The sequence below is a fragment of the Labeo rohita genome, chromosome 13 (genome assembly GCF_022985175.1).
Source record: "Labeo rohita strain BAU-BD-2019 chromosome 13, IGBB_LRoh.1.0, whole genome shotgun sequence".
In the NCBI taxonomy this organism is placed as follows: Eukaryota; Metazoa; Chordata; class Actinopteri; order Cypriniformes; family Cyprinidae; genus Labeo; species Labeo rohita.
In genome coordinates, this window is record NC_066881.1 from 15,496,212 (window position 1) to 15,517,866 (window position 21,655).

The 21,655-nt window shown below is 36.9% G+C and overlaps 1 protein-coding gene across 2 annotated transcripts in view; it reads left to right on the forward strand.

Annotated features, from left to right (window-relative positions):
• Nucleotides 1-16,791, forward strand: part of LOC127175207 (pro-neuregulin-3, membrane-bound isoform) — a 379,194-nt gene extending 362,403 nt beyond the window's left edge. For both annotated transcript variants that reach the window (XM_051126140.1, XM_051126141.1), the window contains 3 exons: nt 2,135-2,244; nt 5,913-6,092; nt 14,233-16,791. In XM_051126140.1, the coding sequence (XP_050982097.1) occupies nt 2,135-2,244; nt 5,913-6,092; nt 14,233-14,800 (858 nt within the window). In that variant the 3' untranslated portion in view covers nt 14,801-16,791. The remainder of the gene's footprint in view (nt 1-2,134; nt 2,245-5,912; nt 6,093-14,232) is intronic.
• Nucleotides 16,792-21,655: the final 4,864 nt, after the last annotated feature.

Genomic DNA, 21,655 nt, shown 5'->3' on the forward strand with positions numbered 1-21,655 from the left:
TGTTTGTTTAAAAGCATTTTCTGGAAATGTAGGTGGCTGCGCTCTGAAAAAGAAAGAAAATGCATCTTCCGAGACGATCAGAAAGACGTGCTTTCAAAAGATTTCGGGTGAAGTCATTTTTGATTGCCTGAACAGGTTCTTTTGAGTGTGGTCAAAGTGCATCTCTAAGGGAAAAGAAATTGACTGCTTCAGTAATGATAGGCTTCTAGCTTTTCTAATACTAGTTACCTATGTGATAAAGGGTTGACCTTAAATTCAGAAATTACCATTTCTATCTTTGAATGAATCAGACAGCTTTTTCAAACCTGTTGCGGGAAATGATTTTTAGGACTTTTGTGGTGCTCTGAGTCATAACTGTGCCTTTATGAAGCAGTGTGGCCATCATACTAATGCCAAAATGTGTTTAGGTTTGAGTAAAAACAAAGTGAACTGACTGTTAATTTCATACTGCATTCCGTTGACTACAAAAATGGACATTTTAGCAAACTATTCTATCCACCTTTTTCTTCCCGTAAGTTTTACGGTCCTGGCTTCCAGTCTCATCCGGCTATTGAACACACTGGTTTGTAGTGCAAACAGTTCTACCGTTTACTGCACGCTGTTATTCTTCTCGTTATGAACCGGAAGTCTCACCCATATAGGCTTACTTCCACACTGAAGAAAAAGGTGGATACCTTTTATGAATATTTGGCTTGTATTTTCTCTTTGAATTCACATTATTAGTCAGAAAGTCTTCCCAACACTTCCTCCCACAGCTTTATTTCTACTCTTTCTTTTGCTCCCTCTTTTCTTCCCTGTATACATCTTACTGTATACATGCTCCTTCCCACTCACCTGATCTTTTCTATAACACATTTACTGTCAATACAAGTCAAACATACAGCTATGCAATTCATGTTTGAATAGAGTGAGATATGGCTGTAACAAAACACAACAACATACCATAACTGGTTAAATGCTTACTGTCGTCAACCATATATAAAAGTATAAAGTAATCATGAACTAGTTTTTGTTTTGAATTAAAGTGTTTCTGACTCACTTGAATTTCAAAACATTATAAAATTGGCCATGCTATTGCGTGTGGGTTAAGTTCCGCATACATATTGTCAGCTTACTTCAGCCTATGTTTCAAAAAAATGTCAAGCTTACTGCAAATGTCATTTCTTTGTCATGGCAGTGTCAATATTTCACAGACACAAGAGGTTTCCTGCAAGCTACTGTTATATCACATGAATAAAATCCTGTAGGCTGGGAAGTTACACGATGCATTCAAATCATACTGTAAAGATGCTCCAAGTCATAATTTGCAGAGCAGAACATAATGAGTTACTAAATTACACACACTGCATATTTTTAAGCAATCACAATAAAGTTTCAATGTTCCCTGTAGCTCAAACAGTAGAGCATGGCGTTAGCAATGGAAAAAGTCGTGAATTGGGTTCCTGAGGAATGGATAACTGTTGAAATGTATACTTTGAGTGCAATGTAAGTTGCTTTAGAATCTGCCAAATGTAAATGAGGAAAGTAAAAGGAAAAAAAAACAATATGGTCTCTTCTGCACTGCACATATTGTTCCCACACGAGTTCCATTGTAGAAAGCTACTGGGACATTGCTTTGGATTTACATAGTCCTGAAAGTGCTATATTATCCAATTAGAGTGACTCTAGTGCCCTTCTCTGATCCCCCATCAGACATCAGTTCTCTTCCTCCTGTACATTCCCTCTCTCTCTCTCTCTCTCTCTTCTCTTCCACTCGACACTGTGGAGTGAAGGTGGGATAGTGGAGGAGATTAAGTATCTCTCTGACATTTAGATCATCGTGTGCATTCTGCCCGAAGCAGAAATGGCTTTTTATGAGGAAGTCTTTCAAGGTGTGAAATTTAAATTGGATTTGTCTGCAGGTTCCATAGAGGTCTGTTGGATTATCTGAACATCAGTGGAACCCCCGGCCACTGACTCTTTGTCAAAGACAAAAATCAAGGCGAAGAGTCAAGGAGAAGCCTGAGCTCCTCTTGCATGCTGGATACATTATCCAACTGGGACTGAAAATGTGTTCATTAAAAGTTTAGATGACAGTGTATAGCGTTGCCTGCAGAATGTTTAACGTTTGTCTTCCTTTTTGTGTCTTTTGCAGTATTATAAACCCACAAGGTCCTCGCCACCACATGTTCGAGAGTCTGTTTTTGTTCAAAGCACTGCTGCCTCTACCAATCCACAGGGCACACTGACAGGAAAGCACCCCAGGTATGAATCAATAAGGGGGTCGAAAGATATTTTGACAATGATTATTGTAAAGATAAAGTATGAAATCCACATGTCTCTGTCAGAAAGCACTGAACAGAGAAATTAAATTTTCACCCATTGCAGAGCACCCAGTGACTCTGGTGCAGTTAATGAATAGAGAAATGAGAATGAATAAGAAAATTATAATAATGCTAATTGGCCATACATACATTAATATGCATTTCTGTAATAGTGACAACATAAATGCCAGAGCAGCAGTATATGGAGATAAATTTCACTGGGAGGTCATGTAGTAATTATCAGTTCTCTGGTAAAAATACAGTTTGGCAGCTTCATGTTTTGTTTTTACTCACTAAGGCTGGATTTATTAGACCAAAAATGTTTTTTGTTTGACTACATTTTAAAATGTAATTTATTTCTGTGATGCCATGCTGAATTTTCAGCATCATTAATCCAGTCTTCAGTGTCGCATGATCATTCAGAAATCATTCTAATATGTTGATTTGGTGGTTAAGAAACATTTCTTATTATTATCAATGTTGAAAATAGTTTTTAGTTGTTGTTTGTTCCATTCTTTGATGAATAGGAAGTTAAAAACAGCACTTACTTGAAATAGAACTTTTGATCAATTTAATTTTTGCTTGCTGAATAAAAGTAAAAAAAAAAAAATAATAATAATCTTACTCACCTAAACTGACTTGCCAAGCTCCAAAACTTTTACAGAACATCCCATAGGACTGAATTGGAGATTCCTGGGAACAGTGTGATTTTCAGTAAAATGTACTTGTTAAAGAGTAAATTGGAAAGTTAATTGGATATTATTGTTACACTGGCCAAAATGAATTGTGACATTGCAAAGTGTTTTATATGCTGTTTTTTTGTAACTGATAATATTAATATTAACAAAACACAATCACAATCACAAACTCTAGTTACTATCAACACTACATAGTAACGTGAATCAATACATAAAAGAAAAGTTAAATTCACCTTGGAGTTAACGTAGGTGTTACTGTTGGGATTGAGGGACGACACATTTAATCCACAGAATACACTTCTCATTTAGGAATTTGGAAAAAGAAATATGGTCTGTATCCTCTCTGGATACCTTGTGTCATTATTATATGTAACATAGAAGCTATGGAAGCCCGCGTCCACCACTGAATTAAAAATAAAAAAAGGTAGTTGCTGTTACTATGAATTTTTATCTCACAATTCAGTTTTTTTCTCGCAATTGCGACTCGAGTTTACATGTCACAATTCTGACTTTTTTTCTTAGAATTGTGTGATACCAAACTCACAATTCTGTCTTCTTTCTCAGAACTGCAAGATATAAACTCGCAAATTGCGAGTTATGAAGTCAGAAATGTGATATGAATTTGCAAATCTGACTTTTTTTTCTCAGAACTGTGATGTAAGCCCGCAATTGTGAGTTATAGTGTGTATTGTGAGATATAAACTGACTTTTTTTTCTCAGAATTCCATGATATAAACTCACAATTGTTAGTTATAAAAACAGAATTGTGAGCTATAAACTCTGTAATGTGACTTTTTTTTCTCAGAATTGCATGATATAAGCTCACAATTATTTGTTATATAGTCCGAACTGTAAGATATAAACTCACGAATGTGACACTTTTTCTCAGAATTGCGTGATATAAACTCACAATTGTTAGTTATAAAGTCAGAATTGTGAGATATAAACTCACAAATCTGACTTTTTTTCTCAGAAATGATATAGACTCGCAATTGTGAGTTATAAAGTCAGAATTGTGAGATATGAATCTGCAAATCTGACTTTTTTTCTCAGAATTGCATGATATAAACTCACAGTTGTCTGTTATAAAGTCAGAAATGTGAGATATAAACTCGCAAATCTGACTTTTTTTCTCAGAATTGATATAAACTCGCAATTGTGAGTTATAATGTCAGAATTGTGAAATATAAATTCACAAATCGGACTTTTTTTCTCAAAAAAAAAGTCAGAATTGTGAGTTTGTATTATGCAATTCTGAGGAAAAAAGGAGTTTATATCTTCCAATTCTGACTTTATAATCTGCAGTTGCAAGTTTATATCTTATAATTCTAAAAAAAAAAAAAAGTCAGAATTGCGAGTTTGTATCACGCAATTTAAAAAAAAGTCAGAATTATGAGATAAAAAGTCGCAATAACCTTTTCTGTTTTTTTATTCAGTGGCGGAAACAGGCTTCCATAGGAAGTAGCATTTTTAAGTATTTTGTAGTAATATTCATACAGTTGCAATTAAAACTATCTAAAAACAAAAATGTGTATTTTAGTTAGAGAATGGTCAGTTGATATTTAGGTCTCTGGTCATTTTAGATTCTAATGTTTTATTGATTGTTTAATTGAATTCATTCATTGATTAAATTGTTTTCTGATATGAATGATCTGTTGTTTTAAATGATGGCTGGTCCGTGTGTGGATAAGAGTTTTGGTGTGTGCTTGGGTTTTATGGAGGGCTGGGGATGGTCTGTGATAGCACAGACACAAATCCTTTCAGCCTGGTTTAATCCTCATACTTTCCTCAATCTAAACGTTAAGCCTTGCTTCCACTTTCTGTTTTTGTTTGTGGCTCAGTGCACTCTTGCAATCATATATGTTTTTTTTTTCTTTGATGACATGTAATTTGTTTGCAAACAGCCTTTGGCCCCCTGTCCCAGCCCTCCCTAACATCTCATGTCTTCAAATGATCATCACAATGTAACTGATTGCTCTTGACTCAGGGTAAGGAAGGATTTAAATATGCAGTGAATTATTGCTCTGTTGGAGACTCATCTAAAATCGAGCATGAATTCCTCTTCAGGCTATTTTTACCAAATAGTCAAATGTGTGCTCCTTACAGCCAGCGGTCTGATAGGTCAATTAATCTCTATGTTAATGTGGCCCCATTCAGTGGAAACGTATGTACAACATTTCTCTGTCGTTTGCCTAGCAGTATCACATAAATATCTAATTGGGAACAAGGTGAGTCATTGGTAATGTGCTCCATTTTTTAATGATAGAGGAAATATATCTAGTAAGTCATTTGTTGTTGTTGTTGTTGTTTTTTTAATGAAGTCTACAGGTGTGTAGACGAAAGTCTGAACTCCAGAGTGTTGTTTATTCCCAGTGTCTTTCTCAGCAAGCTTTATGAAAACATGCACTGCTTTGTAAAACATTCAGCACAGCAGATGGAGACAAAGAGAAAGTGAAAGAGAGAAAGATAAAGCTTGTATAACGTAAGAAAAGGACAGAAAGACAGGGACAGAAAATCTCTGAGAGAAATCAGATTTGTGATTTAGATTAGACAGATAAGATTTCCTCTCCAAAAAGAAAAAAAAAAAGCTTTTTTATTTATCTATGTATTTGTTTGTAAGTGAGTAAGTAAATATATTATTTTCTCTTTAAAAAAAATAAAAATAAAAAACCACCTTATTTGGTTTTTGGTTGTTTTGTTTGTTTGTCGGTATTATTATCATTAATTTGTTTTCTGATGCTTTTAATTATGGCGTAATCAAAGCCCCACAGGATATTATTATTTATCCCTCAGTAAACATGCGCTTGTCAGATTTGTATCTTTTCTCCTTGGAGATCAAAATGACCCTAGCAATAACACAGAAATACAAATCAAGAGATCCTTGAGTGATACACTGTGTTTTATTTTACAGAAGCGGTTCCCTCTCTCATAGTCCAGATCAGAGAAGTCGTTCTGCTCTTCGGCCTGCATCTCGCAGAACACCACCCATAACCAGAGGATGTCTCAACGCAATTGGTGGATCAAGAGATACTGGTCCGGCCTACCAACATCTCCAGGAAGTAGACAGCTCGGAAAGGGAGTCAGTGAGAAGGTTAGTCAGCAACATTCATTTGCTACAGGTCAATGAGCTTAATGCTAATTATTTAATGCTTACGCATAGTCCCAGCCAATGGATTAACCCAATGGATTAAACTCTGGTTTGTGATTCTCTGAGGGATGGGATGCATTAATGCCATGTGAGTCATTTCTAGTGGGTGACACTGACTCTATCAGGACCCCTCTGTTTGCTCTTTCTATCCTCTGATTTATGAGTCAATCTGTAGTTTTAAACAACCACTTCTGCCAGACAACCCCCAAGGCAGAAGCCGCTCTTACACTTACTCTTTGTCACTTTTTCTGTTCCTCGTACTGCATCTTTGATCTGAATTCAAGACAAGACGTTTTCTCCAGGTTCAATATATAAAGATTTATTTAATTGTTTGCTTGTTTCTGTGTAACAGTGATTCCTGGACCGCTTTTCAACAGCAGCGCTCCCCCGCTGCTGAATCTATACCACCACCTCTGGATCTTCCGCATCATAGTAAAAAAACAAATTCATATCTGAATTGTGAATGTGAGTGCGCAGTCTGTGTTCAGCGTGATGCACTTAAAATAATGTATCAAAAAACATGAAATTTCTTTCTATCAAGCTGCAAAAATAAACAGAAACAATTCAGCTAGTGTATACAACACACTACATTATGGATTAGAAGAGAGGAATAAAACATAAAATGCAAATCAAAATAAAATTCTGATTTCTTCATGTTTCCTTCCCTTGGCCTTGAACCTTCTGCATTTGCACCAATTGTTGAAATACCCCAGACAATGTCACACAAGCCTCGCCTTGATGTGATGATTGACAGAGTGGGCGCATGATCAGCTCAGAATGCATTCTTAAATCCACATAAACTACATTGATTGCAGGGTATTTAATGAAAAACATCTTGAGTATAAGTGTCAACGCATTTAAGAAAAATAAAAGATTTAAATAACTGTTTTGCTACCCTTTTGCTATACCTTTGATTCACAATTTAAAGTTATTACATGGTATTATGATGAAAGTGCAATCCCAAGTGTCCTACCTGTGGGTCTAAATGTATTTTGGCAATAGCATTTAAATGATAATTTTGCTACAGTTTTTGCTAGGACATGTTTAACATATCTAATCAATTTGGGAAAAACATTTTCATTTTAATTTAGCAACTTTAATGCTTTAAAATATTATTTAATTTACATATTAAAACTAGTGTAGGAATTGGCAAATGTAAATTCTGTAATTGAATTTTCATTTTGCACCAAACATTGCAAACACGTTTGGGAAAATTTAAGTAATAGAGAAATACACTACCAGTCAAGTTTTTGAACAGTAAGATGTTTTTAAAGAAGTCTCTTCTGCTCACCTAGCCTGCATTTATTTGATCCAAAGTACAGCAAAAATTACAGCATTTAGTTTACTATTTTTAATAACTGTTTTCTATTTGAATATATTTTAAAGTTATATTTTTTTAATTTGTTCCTGTGATTTCAAAGCTGAATTTTTGGCATCATTACTCAGTCACATGACCTTTCAGAAATCATTCTAATATTCTGATTTGCTGCTCAAAAAACATTATTATTATTATGATGCTGAAAACATCTTAGTAGAATGCTTCAGGAGAACAATATTTATCTAAAGTAGAAATCTTTTGTAACATTATAAATGTCTTTATCATCGCTTTTGATCAATTTAAAGCATCCTTGCTAAATAACAGTATTGATTTCTATAATTTCTGACTCCAAGCTTTTGAATGGTATAGTGTATAATGTAACTAAAGCTTTTCATTTCAGAAAATTCTAATCTTTGGATCTTTCTATTCATCAAAAAATCCTGAAAAAATCTACTTAACTGTTTTAAATAGTGTTACTAATAATAATAAATGTTTCTTGAACAGCAAATCAGCATATTAGAATGATTTCTGAAGGATCATGTGACATTGAAGACTGGAGTAATGATGCTGAAAATTTAGATTTAATCACAGGAATAAATTACATTTTAAAATATATTCAAATAGAAAAAAAGTTAGTTTAAATAGTAAAAATATTTTACTGTTTTGCTGTACTTTGGATGAAATAAATGCAGGCTTGGTGAGCAGAAGAGACTTTTAAAAAAAAAATATTACGAATCGTCCTGTTCAAAAAACTTTTGACTGGTAGTGTGCATTGCCATTTTGCATATTGCATTTCAGATTTAAAATTGCTACCCGTATGCTTCCATAATTATTAGTTGGTTCTTTTTAGTGAATAGTTTTTAGACTGTTTCATAAACAACTGATTCTTATGAGCTGATTCTTTTAAGTGGATTGATTGTTTGATTGATATTAACACAGCAATACAACAACTGACTCTTAGTTCTAACCCAGTTTCAACTAATTGTTCAGAAAGACATATTAAAAAGAATGATGTGACAGGGCGCATATAAAATTTAAAAACATAGTCAAATCTTTACTGAGTGATTTTAAGTTAAGTGAAGTATTTAAAGATCATGAAGCATACATGTCCAACACCATAACCAGCTTTGGACTTGCTGTAACAGTCAGGTATACCCTTAAAAAAATAAATAAATGTGAAAAATGTGAAAAAAGAAAAAAGAAAGTAAATTAAAGAGATGAAGAGTAAATATACAAACATCAACACATAAAACTTTACTGCATGACGTCACCACTTGTAGGAAGGGCCCTGGTTCATGGTTCTAAGAGAGGTTCCAGGATTGTATGTCACTGGCAAGGTTGGCTTTTTAATGTATGATAAAATAAATTTACCCAGAGTATATATTTAATAGCTTTGCGTATGAACCATAAAGCCCGTTTTATAATCGCTCCCAAGTTTTGCCATAAAGCCCGTTTCATAATTGCTCCCAAGTTTTCAGTGGCGAGCATATGCCTTTGTTTCTATGCTGGCTGTAGGAGCAACAAGCGAGCTTGTCTGAGCTCTATTATTGAAGTTCTGTATGCAGGCATGACTCACTGAGACAGGAGGGCACTGGGGAGTGCTGCCTTTTCCAGGAGCAGCACAGCTAATAAAAACCACACTGTCATAGCCAATTAAACAGCCAGTGATATATCAATGGAATGGGCAGTCCTGGATGAGTTTGCTAGAATGGGCCAGCCATCAACTCTCACACACCATAGGCTATCCTGGCCCAGTTAGTCCTCGTTTGCTATACAGGATGGCTTTGTAGTGTGGAAGACTCCACCTCGCCTTAAAATCTCCAACAGGGTCTCAGCACTGACCTATTTCCAGCCTTCCAGCCTGCATAACAATATTCCTCTGCCGGAGAGAGCTCTGTTTCCATAGAGACAGGCTGGGATACGGGACAGGAAAGAGAAGGAGAGAGTGGGAGCGAGACAGGAGAGGAGTGACAGAAAAAAGAGGGAGGGAGAGACAGAGATAGAACTGTTTTGCATATGACAGCAGGAAAAAAATAAAATATTGGCCGTCTCATTCCTTCCGTCCCAGAGAGCTTGCTGTTATCTCACTAAAATGGCTTACGCAAGGAACAGATTTCACACGGTGTTATTGTTCCAAGTATTTTTAGATAGAAAGGTACCTGTCAGCCCCCCTCTGGGTTGTCTGGATTCCCTCGAGCTGAGTGCTTAAGCAAGTATATAGACAGCATTTATAATTGCTTACTCATATTATGCATAAAACCATCCGGACAACTTCAATTCCCAGTTTGCGATGCACCTCCTCTCCGTTCGTCGACACAAGGTTAGTTTCCCAGTAGCCGATTTCCTTGAACAAAGTCGGATTCAAAAGCCTGACCTCATCAGATGTGTTTCTCTCTTACGGCGAGTGTTTGCTCATTAAAGTGTTTTCAGTATGAGGCTTTCAAAGATGCAGGCTGTTCATTATACAGGGCCTCAAAACATGCCCCGAATATATTCCACTGCAGTGACACCCTTCGAGCTGTTTTCTTTTCAGCCTAATTCATTTCATGCAGGTATCTGAAATTGTTACATGATATGATGAGGAACAACAGCATTGCAGGAAATAAGGTTATAAATCATAATTTGCACACAGCGCGCGGCAGTATCACTTCCTTCGGATGTTACCTACTAACCCTCAAAAGTGTTGTTTCCTGCATGTTTACACCGTGACAATTAAAATGAAAGGAAATTATCTCATTGTCTTTTTGTGAGATGCAGAGAGCATCATATTTATAAGACCACAGTCTCTCTTTCAATCTGGCAAGCCTTTAATCTGATTGACTGACTGTTGTTAAGAACAGCGCGATCTTTGTTTTTTGTTTTGAGGACAAAATGATCAGAATTTGTGCATTTTGTGGCATCAGGTTTTTGAAATATATTTATTTATGAGCAGAACCATTTGTTCTCCTATGTTTAGAGTTAGGCGAGTGAAATTGTCTGTACTTATCAGTTTTGGATGGACAAGTCAATAGAGAATAAGCTGAAGACAAGACCTTTTGTCATATAGTCAAAGGTCTAGATATGTGCAGCTAGAGGAGAGGTGGAGAGACGTGCTCAGCGGCAGACAGCAGGAGTTTCATTAAAATCACATGAGTTTCTAACTGGCTTCAAAAGAGCTCTCTTTTCTGTTGACATTGAGGATTTCCTTAAATGATCACATTATATTGAATGATGATCTCTAATCTTCAGCAAAATCTCACAAACTCAGGCTAAATCCATGCATCCTTAACTGTTTCTTGATATTTCGGGAATGAAGATCCATGGCTTGCTGAAATACTTGACAGTGCTGTCATATCTTTTCTTTTTTATAGAAAATAGAATCAGACAATTTGCCTCCCCTTGACTGAGGCTTAACTCTGACTCTGTCATTATCAGAAAAAGCAGTGCTTGGTTAAATATTGATGCTATGAGAAAAGCCATTCTTTGTCGGGGATTATGAATTATTACACAAAGATAATGAATCAGGGGAACAATACCGATTGCTCCTAAATTGAGAGATTAGTTTACCAAAGGTCTGGCTGGATGGAACTTCTGCTTTCATCCCTTTTAAAAGAATTTTGCATGCAAATTGTCAGAAGATTAACTTAAGAATGACTGCCATGGGAGCAGCAAGTTCTGAATCAGGAAAGCAGCTAATGCCCAGCTGAACTGAACAATTATGAGTCAGAGAAGACACTGGGCTACCAGCCAGATCAAATAACTGTTGAAAAGCTCATAACCTAAGATACCTGAGTATGTAATAATTGTTGTATTTCCTCAACATTTAATAGCCTCAACATGTAAAAAATATCCTTGCATTGTTTTATGTCTCATTTAAAATGCCATATATTGTTCCCATTTATTATGTCAGACATTATAAGACGCAGTGTCTGCTGTGATGAGAGGGTCAAATTCATGTTTTTATGTTGAAATGCATTCTTGTTTCCTAGCAGAGAGCTACAAGTAAGCAATTTGTAGGTTTAAAAAAAGGTGTACACAACAGACTCTGCACAGCAAAGAAAATGCTGACCTGTTTGTTTAAACATCACAACCTGCCCAATAATAGCAACACTGATTCAACCAATGGTGCAAGTTTGAGGCAGGACTAATGGTAACACTGTACTACCAAGACAGTTCGCATAATTACTATAAATGGGAGAAAATGCAATGTGCAATATGGCAGAACAAGTCTCGCTTTATAAATTATAAAAAAAAGCAGACCGGCAATCGGTAAAAACATTGCCACTGTAAAAGCTTTGATTCCCACATAAACAGCTAATGTCCTGACACTCGTACATGGGACGAGAGGGCTGCACTGGGATTGGGATCCTGCTGGGACCTGTGAAAACCAAATGCTAATTTCGCAGGAGTGGCTGGTCTTGCCTTTACTGGAGGCGGGAGTGGGTGCCATGGGACAAGAGTAAAGAGAGATGACTGACAAGACCATGCTGAAGGATTTGCTATTTAGCAGATCCTGAGCTCCTGAGCTTGAAAAATATGATTTTTAATGCTGTTTGAGTGTGAGAAAGCAAATCAATGGGTCAGTTAATGTTAGATTTTGTTGCTGGATTTGAAATATTTAAATGTGAATTGCCAGTTTTTGAGAGTTCAGTATTTCCCCATTCAAGTAGACAGGTCTAGTTGTTCTTGGATGCCCAAAAAAGCTGCCTGGAGGTGTTGACGATATGTCTGCTAAGTGAACTGACTTCCCTTGAAAAGGGTCTTTGCTGTTGACAAGAGTGACAGAGTATTTTGGAACCTGTTTGAACCAATCATTATTTTTGTAGTTCTGTTTGTTGATGCTACAGGCACAGAAATTACGAAAATCTTATCTTGTAAGATATGATCCCTTTACACAGAGTATGCATGATCGTGAAAGTGAAAGTGAACAGCGAGTGTTCATTTAAAAGCGATTTCAAATAAAGCTGCAAGCAGCGATCAAGCGCTTTAAGACATATGAAAAGATACATTATTTAGCAAGCTTGTAACCACCTATGATTTATAAAAGCATTTTTGGCAATTTGAAGTAATTTACCATAGAAATATTATGTGTTTAATGGTTATGACTTCTGTAGCGCCAGCTGTGGTCCGATCTGTTTAGAATCACCTGTCGCATGTGCTCACCAGGTTTTGTGAAGTTTTGAGGTTTTTTACAACTTTTCAATCATTTAACAAACCATTTTATTGACAGCAGTGGTTCTAGAGGTAAAGTTGTCCAGAATAAGGAGTTATATCATATGATACGAATATTGCGTGTATGTGCAAAAAATTGTGTAATGTACAATGCGTTTACGCCCTTGAAAAATACAATATCACACCCCCAGTGGCCGATTTCTTTAAAATTTCTCACAAACCTGCGAGTCAAACAGGCCCACCGAGTTTTGTTTCGATCAGCCTCCGTTAACCTTGGCCATGTGTTTTGTTTTTTTTTGAGAAACACAAATGTCCTTATAGACACGTGTGGCACTTTGGACCAAGACTGGGGACAGTGATTTTCATGTTGATAGGACAAATGGTTACGTAGTTATAGCCACTGGCGCCATATAGCGCCACTGGGTGGCTAAGCTCCACAGCTTTTTCCCTGTGACCTCAGATTGAGCTCTTAAATATGTATTCTTTGTTTGGTGAGGATATCTCATTCCATTCAGGAGTTATAGGCATTTTACTAAAAGTAGCCCTTTTTGAACGTTTTGGCATCCCTTTGTGACGGTGAATCGAAAGTTGTTGTTTTTTTTTTAATAATTATTGATCTTCGCTCTTTAGAGAGTCTTCCTGCACTGGTTTGCAAAAATAGGTTTTTCAAAAAAAATCCAAAATACCTGAGAATTTTGCTGCTTACAATCAAATCTGAAGCATGTGTTGAGCTGAGGATTCCAACGACATAAGACACTTGAGCCTGCAACTGACGGTTTAGGAGTTATGAGCGATTTTGTACTTTTGATTACTGTAACGCCCCCAATTGGGCCGATTGGTGTGAACCTTGGTGAGTACTACCAACCAGTCTCTATGACTTACAGTTTGGTCTGGACAATCAGTTTTACATGGAGATTGCTGATCCTTGGCCATTCAATTACAATAGTTTTTCAGCGCTACGTGCTTGAACCCCTAACAATACCCCACATATTGATAGTGGCTCCCTGATGCACAAAAAATATATACAATATTAAAATATTTGCAGGAATGAGCAGGAGTGGATGGTAACGGTCAGAAATTCAGCGTAGCGGGATTAAAAAACAGTCCTGCGCCGGGTTCTACTTGGGACTGCACATGTGCAATGGCAAGTTCAGCTTGAAAAATATGATTTTTAATGCTGTTTGAGTGTGAGAAAGCAAATCAATGGGTCAGTTAATGTTAGATTTTGTTGCTGGATTTGAAATATTTAAATGTGAATTGCCAGTTTTTGAGAGTTCAGTATTTCCCCATTCAAGTAGACAGGTCTAGTTGTTCTTGGATGCCCAAAAAAGCTGCCTGGAGGTGTTGACGATATGTCTGCTAAGTGAACTGACTTCCCTTGAAAAGGGTCTTTGCTGTTGACAAGAGTGACAGAGTATTTTGAACCAATCATTATTTTTGTAGTTCTGTTTGTTGATGCTACAGGCACAGAAATTACACACTTGAGCTTTATTCTGCTTTCAAAATATGTGTCCATCCTTCTTGAGAATTCAACAAACAATTTTTCAGTGTATCCCTGTCTTTTCCTTAATCTCCCTGCATTTCAGTCTGTCATATTTTCCTCTGTCTTCGCAGGAACATCTCTGGCCCAGGTAATGACCTACATCAGGATTCATTTTACAATATGCAAGCCTCACAATCCTCAAAATCTTGGAGCAGTCACTTAGACCACAGGTGCGCTAGGAGCCTCAGGTCGGGCGGCCCTAGCCAAAGTCCTCCCGCTCCCTACCGTCCCTGCTCTATCCCAATCATCCCCTCTGTCCACTCCTACCAGGATGAGGTCTCGTGTATGCAAACGGCTCCTACTGACGGAAGCAGTCGTTCTAGTCCTCTGGAAAGCACAGCGGACGCTTCGGCTGCCAATCAATCGTCCAACGTAACGGTGTCCAACCGAGCCGCTGGTAGACGGGAGGAAGTGGCCTCGCTACTCGACGAGGCTCAGGAACAGCTCAGAGCGCTAGCACATGCCCAGAGGAAACAGGAGGACATCAGTAGCTCCGTCCCTCAGGGGGCCAAAGAGACTGTGTGTATCCTTTTAGCAAACGGGGGTGGACAAGGGGGAGTGGCCTCTTTTGGGCCCACGGAGACTCAGTTAGTGAGCCCCAGAGACTCGCACAAAGATGCCACAAAGCCTGGCCAATGAGGAGGGGTTGGACAGGACTAACCACAAATGTCCCGTGTGTCTTGGGGCTTCAGAATACTCTGCCAAATTTGGGACACCACTGAAAGCTACGTTTGAATTTCTGAGGACCTGCTGTGGGTGGAAGCGTGGGAGAGTGACAGTCTTGAACATGTGAAAAGATAATTTATTTATATGCATTTATTTAAGGAGAAACTTCTACTTAGAAAAAGAAACCAAATAGTCTGTCATCTCCATGGTGTTTTTAACTGTATAAAATATACATAAATATATATAAATGGATATAAATATATGAACTCAAACTGGTGACCAAGTACAAAAAAGGAATATGGGAATGAAAAACTTTCTTTTGTAACGTATCAGCTCCACATCCATAAAGACTCGATCCTCTGTGGTTAAAAAAAAGAAAATATATCAAAAAAAGGAGTTTTTCCACTCGTTTCACTCATTTCCAGTCAAGCTAAGCTTGTCCGACACACGATCTTGTGTTTTGCACCTGCAGCAGCTGTGTTTACTATCACCATCCCAGTCACTGTCCTGTACCCTGCCAAGGAATATGGCTCCATCTGCCTTTGAAAACAGTGGAACGTGGATTACAATTGGACTAAACTTCTAAACGCTAATCGTATCCAGGCATGAGGTAACTGATAGTTAAGCACTGCCTCCAAGACATCGATTGGAAGAATTTGATGTGTCCGTCCGTTTGTGGAGCAATCTGCGTTTTGTTTTCTGTGCCTCGGTGCGTTCACTACTTCATTTGGGTTTGGATATGAGTAAAGATAAGCTAATGGAACAGAGCACATCGTACTGCACACCACCCGAGATGCACAAACAGACCGTCGGCACCTCTCTGGATAGGCCGAGGAGATTTCTGCACGGGATAGCAGAATGCGGGCTTGGCCAACACAAGGAGCTTTTGTGGTATTTCTTTTCGTTCTTATGGAATTATCTGCTGCTTTCTGGGTAGGTGGGTGGGAGCAGCAGTCACTATGAGTCTGTATGCTACCTTTGAATCGGGACATAATATTTCTGTGAATTAACAACCAAATGTGGTAAGAAAGAAGAATTAACAATGAATCTTTGGTGAAGCTGTTACTTTGTTTCCAATGTTTTTTTGTTTTGTTTCATTTCGTTTTTTTATGACCCTCAATTCACACAATTGTGCATGTTGATGGTATTGTTTTGCAGAACCAAGCCATGATAGTTAACAATGATTAATACAAAAGCCCCACAATGAAGTAACTGCATTATAATTGACCTGCATCTGCTGATTTCAAATCCTGGTATCAAAACGCATGAGTGGTCTGCTGAGTTTTATAGATCAGTCCTAATAGACCCATTTCTTAGAAGTGCTCAATGGCTGCATTATATTGAATTGACTTTTTTACGTGCTGTTGTTTCTCCTCAAGCATTTATTTAAGACCGGCACCTGTAGTTTGGTTTTAAGACCATTTTTTTTTAAGCGTGTTGCATTTGTCCTCCATCAGAGGTTGTGTCTACCGTGCCAGCCATAACTCAAGGCCAAGATGAAATGAAACATCTCCTGGTAAAAGGTTAGCCTGTGGCAGAAAGGAGCTTTAAGGGCAGACAGATAAAGCTCTCACTTGATCTTATAACACCTTCCCCTGGCAAAAGCACTGACCTCATCTGTGAATTGCAGTGTGGCGGCATGTCTATCAAGATAATCATGCATTAGAAGTAATGTGGCAATATTGCTGTAAGGCAAAGACAGGATAGATTTCGATCTTAAAGCTACACTCTTTCTTTATCAACCTAAATCAATTTTAATAATATTCAGGATAATATCACAGTGCTACTATTTATTGTCAGGAAAGGAGGCTTCAGTTTGATATGAGCTTTTGGTAGACTGGTGACATTTTGTATTTTTTAAAACAACTAAAATGGTATTATTTTGTGCATCTCATTTTAATTTGCATACAGTAAATAACCAGAAATGCCACACATGATAACACATTGCTAAGTGATCTATAAAACAGCAGACTAATTTGTATCCGGGTCATAGCAGCAGATATATAAACTGTCCATCTGTTAAAACTCTTCATTTTCAGTTGAAATGGTGTGAGAAAGTTTCATCTGAGCTGGGCCATATTTTGTACACTAGTGCTTAAGTATATTAAATTATGTTTTTGCACAGTAATTACAATGTATGGTAATTTATGCTGTCGTTATTCCAGAATGTTAGGTATGTGACGACGAATTGATTACAGAAGACGGTATACTGCAAGATAAGCTGCAACTGTGCGAGAAGGTGTAACACGAGCACAAACGAAACTTCATGGTTCTGTATAACAGCCCCTTGATGTACTTTAATGTGCAATTTCGAAATCGAGAAATGAAATTTCTGTTCATTCTTGTATGTGAGAAACTGCATTATTGCCCTCCCAATTGAAATAGTTTTTTTCTTTTCATTTAGTTCATTTTTTTATTTTTTCAATAAAGATGAATCTTCAGTGTTGAATAATGATAGAACGAGTGTTTTCTTTTACTAAAAGAATTAGTAGTAAATATATAAATCATCAGATTAAAATAATGTCACTCTAATATTATTGCTAAACAAATATTTATTATTGTTTTTCTGTTTGTTTTGTACATTTCTCAAAAATACATTCAACCACATGCATAGTATAAAAGCAATTTCTCATTGTTTTGAATAAATTCCCAATGCTTTAGTTGTTCATGTAATTATATATAATTATCTCTTGTTTCCTGCATTGTCATGCTGATCAAAGATTTTATACTGGTTCTGCTGAATATTCCTACCCTTCAAGACATCTAGGCGTTAGTTTATTAAATGCAAAATGTATGTTGGGCATGAACGGTCAACCATGTTTTCAATACATTTCTCTTAGATTTTTCTTTTTTAGATGTGTCCTGAATTACACAGGTAAATCTTGAATTTCACTAATGACACTTTGAAGTGTCAGATCAACCAATTTTCTAAAATAGCTTATTCACCTCTCAAGCTCTGTCAGCTTGGATGGGGGCAGGCAGACCTACAATTTTAGGTTTCTCCAGAAATATTCATTTGGAAAGAATATATACTGTACCTTGCGAAAGTATTCATACCCCTTCATTTTTTTTTCACGTTTTATGTTGCTCCCTGATGTTAAACTGCTTTAAATTACACAATCTACACTTTATACACCATAATGACAAAGCACAAAACAAAATCATCACAACTTTGTAAATTTATTAAAAATGAAAAAAGTGCATTGCATAAGTATTCATACCCTTAACTCGGTGCTTAGCGGAAGCACCTTTACAGCCTCAAGTAATTTTGGGTATGATGCGATAAGCTTTGTACATCAGCATTTGGCAATTATCTGCCATTCTTCTCCTCACCTCTTCACCCTCTTCACCTCTCATGCTCTGTCAGCGTGGATGGGGGCAGACACACATTTTCAGGTTTCTCCAGAAATATTTGATTGGGTTCAAGTCCAGGCTCTGGCTGGGCCACTCAAGGCCTTTCACAGAGTTGTCTGTAAGCCACTCTTGCTGTTTGCTTAGGGTCATTGTCCTGTTGGAAGGTGAACCTTCTGCCCAGTCTGAGGTTCTGAATGCTCTGGACTGGGTTTTCATTAAAGCTATCTCAATATTTTTCTTCTACTCTGCGGGTGATGAGCAGTGCCTGGTTTTCTTCAAACATGATGCATGGAATTGAGGTTCATCAGACCAGAGAATCTTGTTTTTCACAGTCTGAGGAATTGGTGGGGTGTTGCAGTGATGTTTGTCCTTCTGCAGGTTTTCCTGTCTCCACATATGATCATGGAGCTCAACTAGAGTGACCATCAGCTTCTTGGTCACCACTCTAACCAAATTAGTTATACCCATTCAATTGAATTTGCCACAGGTTAACTTCACTCGAAGCGCAGTACCTTCATACCAATGATATGAAGGCTTCTGAGCTAAATTTTAAATGAATACTTATGCAGTGGAATCATTTCAAATTTTTTTATTTTTAATATGTTTTTTTGTTTTGCCATTATGGTGTATGGAGTGTAGATTGATGTGTTCATATTTAAAGCAGTTTAACATGCTGCAACATAAAACATGATAAAAAAAATGAAGGGGTATGAATACTTTCGCAAGGCACTGTAGATAGGACCACTAACTTTGTTATAATTTCTGACAATGCAAGAGCAACAAGGAAATGAACAAGGTCAGAAAGAAGAAGAGTACGGATGTGTGGTGGAAGAGTAGGAAGGCCAAACAGACACGTTTCCAGTGAAATAAGTGGACCTTTGTAGATCATGTTCTTAATCATAACCCTACAATAGCCAAGGTTGGTCAACAGGTGCAGCCGAATGTTGGAAGAATAACCATTTTGTCAAGCCTTCAAGCATTTCGTAGACAGAACAAGTAATTCAACAATGTGGTAATACTTACAATTATGTTTTAATATAGAGTAGTCCAGCTGCACTTTACATTATACAGTATACGCTGTATATGCTTTGTCCCCCCTAACATATAGAGTTGCTGTGTGAGCTTATTTTAGAGAAAAATATGCTTTAGCATCTCCATCTTACTAAAAACTTACTGAAGACACTTTTGTCTGGAGAAAGGAAAGACTTTGTTTGTTTTGTTGTTTCCACACAGTCCAGTAAGATGTCTTCCACCGGTTGCATGGTCTAGAAAAAGCAAGATTTCATTTCAGCAGCCTTGTACATTCCCTGAAGTGTTGTGGAACGCCAGACCCTGATGAACTGAGACAGTCAGGCAGAGCGTGAATACCGTCTGAAACATGCGGCTATCATGAAGGTCAACAGTGACTGCTATCAAAGAAAATCCTTAGTGTAGCAGCTGAAGAAACCATAAAGCGAAGGTTTTGTTGATGAGAGCATAACCTTGTTGTGGGTTCCAACATTTATTTCCTGGCTGAATAATAAAAACACACTCATCACTCCCAGAAGTTGCACTGCAGGCAGCCAAACAGAAATGAGCTGACATTTTTCTGTAGATGTTGATATCCTTGAGCGTAATATGTGTCAGAAGGATTGTGAATAAACTAAGATTTTTAATCAATGTGTCCTTTAATTTAAGTCAGCATTAAGCCAATTTAAATGTCTGGAAATCTCAGACCACTTCAGGAAATTGAGCATCTACATCAGGGGTTGAAAACTTGGCGGCACAATGTTGGCACACCAACAGATACTCACTGCCACACAAGCAATGATAAGACAGATTTATATTAAGAAAAGTCAAATAAATGTGCAAGTCAAATCACTTCCTCATCATCTTGTTTTTAGTCATGAGCTCTACGGGAAAGCCAGTCACTCCCAAAACTGCATCACTCAACTCAAGGCAAACCACTGGACAGCTAATGGTTATCTGATGGGTCTGTTTATTTATTTATTTTTATTTTTTTTGTTACTCTCAGAATAATACTTTTTAGTAATGAGATGTTTTCTGCAGAAGAAAACAATGTCCTTAACATTCCATGCGCAAAACACAATGATAGTGACAGTCAAAATCAAATCGTTAAAGAAACAGATGCACTCAAAGTCATCACCACATAACTCAAGGATACAACAAACAATGCCAGTGAATATAAAGTTGTAAACAGTAAAACAATAAGGCTGTGATTTGCATGATTTATTCATGCCGTGGCACATGCTAAGAACCAGTCCAGCACCCAGCACTGTGAGATATCCAACACACATTCATTACCCTGTGCAAGACAATATATCCATGGCAGCATAATCAAGTCTGAATGCACGAAATTTGTTTTAGTCAGTTAACATTAGGGTTACTTTGCATGTACTTGGTTTGTTCTTCACATAAATTCATTTTAACTCTCATTGCAACTGCCTTGAAGTCTGGCCACACATTTAAATACTTTAGAATTGCTATTATTTTTTTTTTCTTGCAGAATGCAAGCAAAGCTATAGATAGATAGATATGCTACCAGTCAAAAGTTTTTGACCAGTAAGATTTTTAATGTTTTTTAAAGAAGTCTCTTCTGCTCACCAAGCTTGTATTTATTTGAAACAAAGTACAGCAAAACAGTATAATTAAAAAAAATTTTTTAGAATATTTAATATGTAATTTATAAATGTAATTTATTAGTGATTTCAAAGCTGAATTTTTAGTATCATTACTCCAGTCACACAATCCTTCAGAAATCATTCTAATAATCTGATTTGCTGCTCAAAAAAACATGTATTATTATTATTTTGTTTTTTAAAAAAACTTTGGACTGGTAGGATAGATAGATAGATAGATAGATAGATAGATAGATAGATAGATAGATAGATAGATAGATAGATAGATAGATAGAAGGAGAGCTGTTTAGTTCCAACAAAGTTTGTTTTGAAGGAAAATCTCATTCTCGAGAATAATTTAACATTTTGTCTTATGTGTTGTTAGAACTTATTTGTCAGCTAATTTATCATTAGCTGTAATGTTGTTTGCATGTTAATTAGGGCTGGGTCCTGAGGTAACTAAAGTGACCCTGCACATTAAATACTGTAACCACCCAGACTTCTTTATCACTCTTTTCTCACTTTTATTGAGTTTTTAAATACATTTCACAACCCAGGTGATAAACCTAATGGTGATACAGTTCAACTGGGATATTTTTGAAAACTCAATATATTTTGCAGCCTGACTATGAATCACCAAATCCTTCTGAACTGGGTAAACAGAACCTAGCAGAAAATCACAAAAAGCATCCACTTAGTTTCCAAAGCAACGGTAGTTCCACAATTGTACTTCCAAAGGGATCAGCACTCATAGCCCCTTTTACACCAAACCACTTAGTAAAGTCATCACTCATGACTAGCTCTCAACTTCTCCCATTATTTTTTTGCAGATGATATTGAATTAGTTCTCTCTATT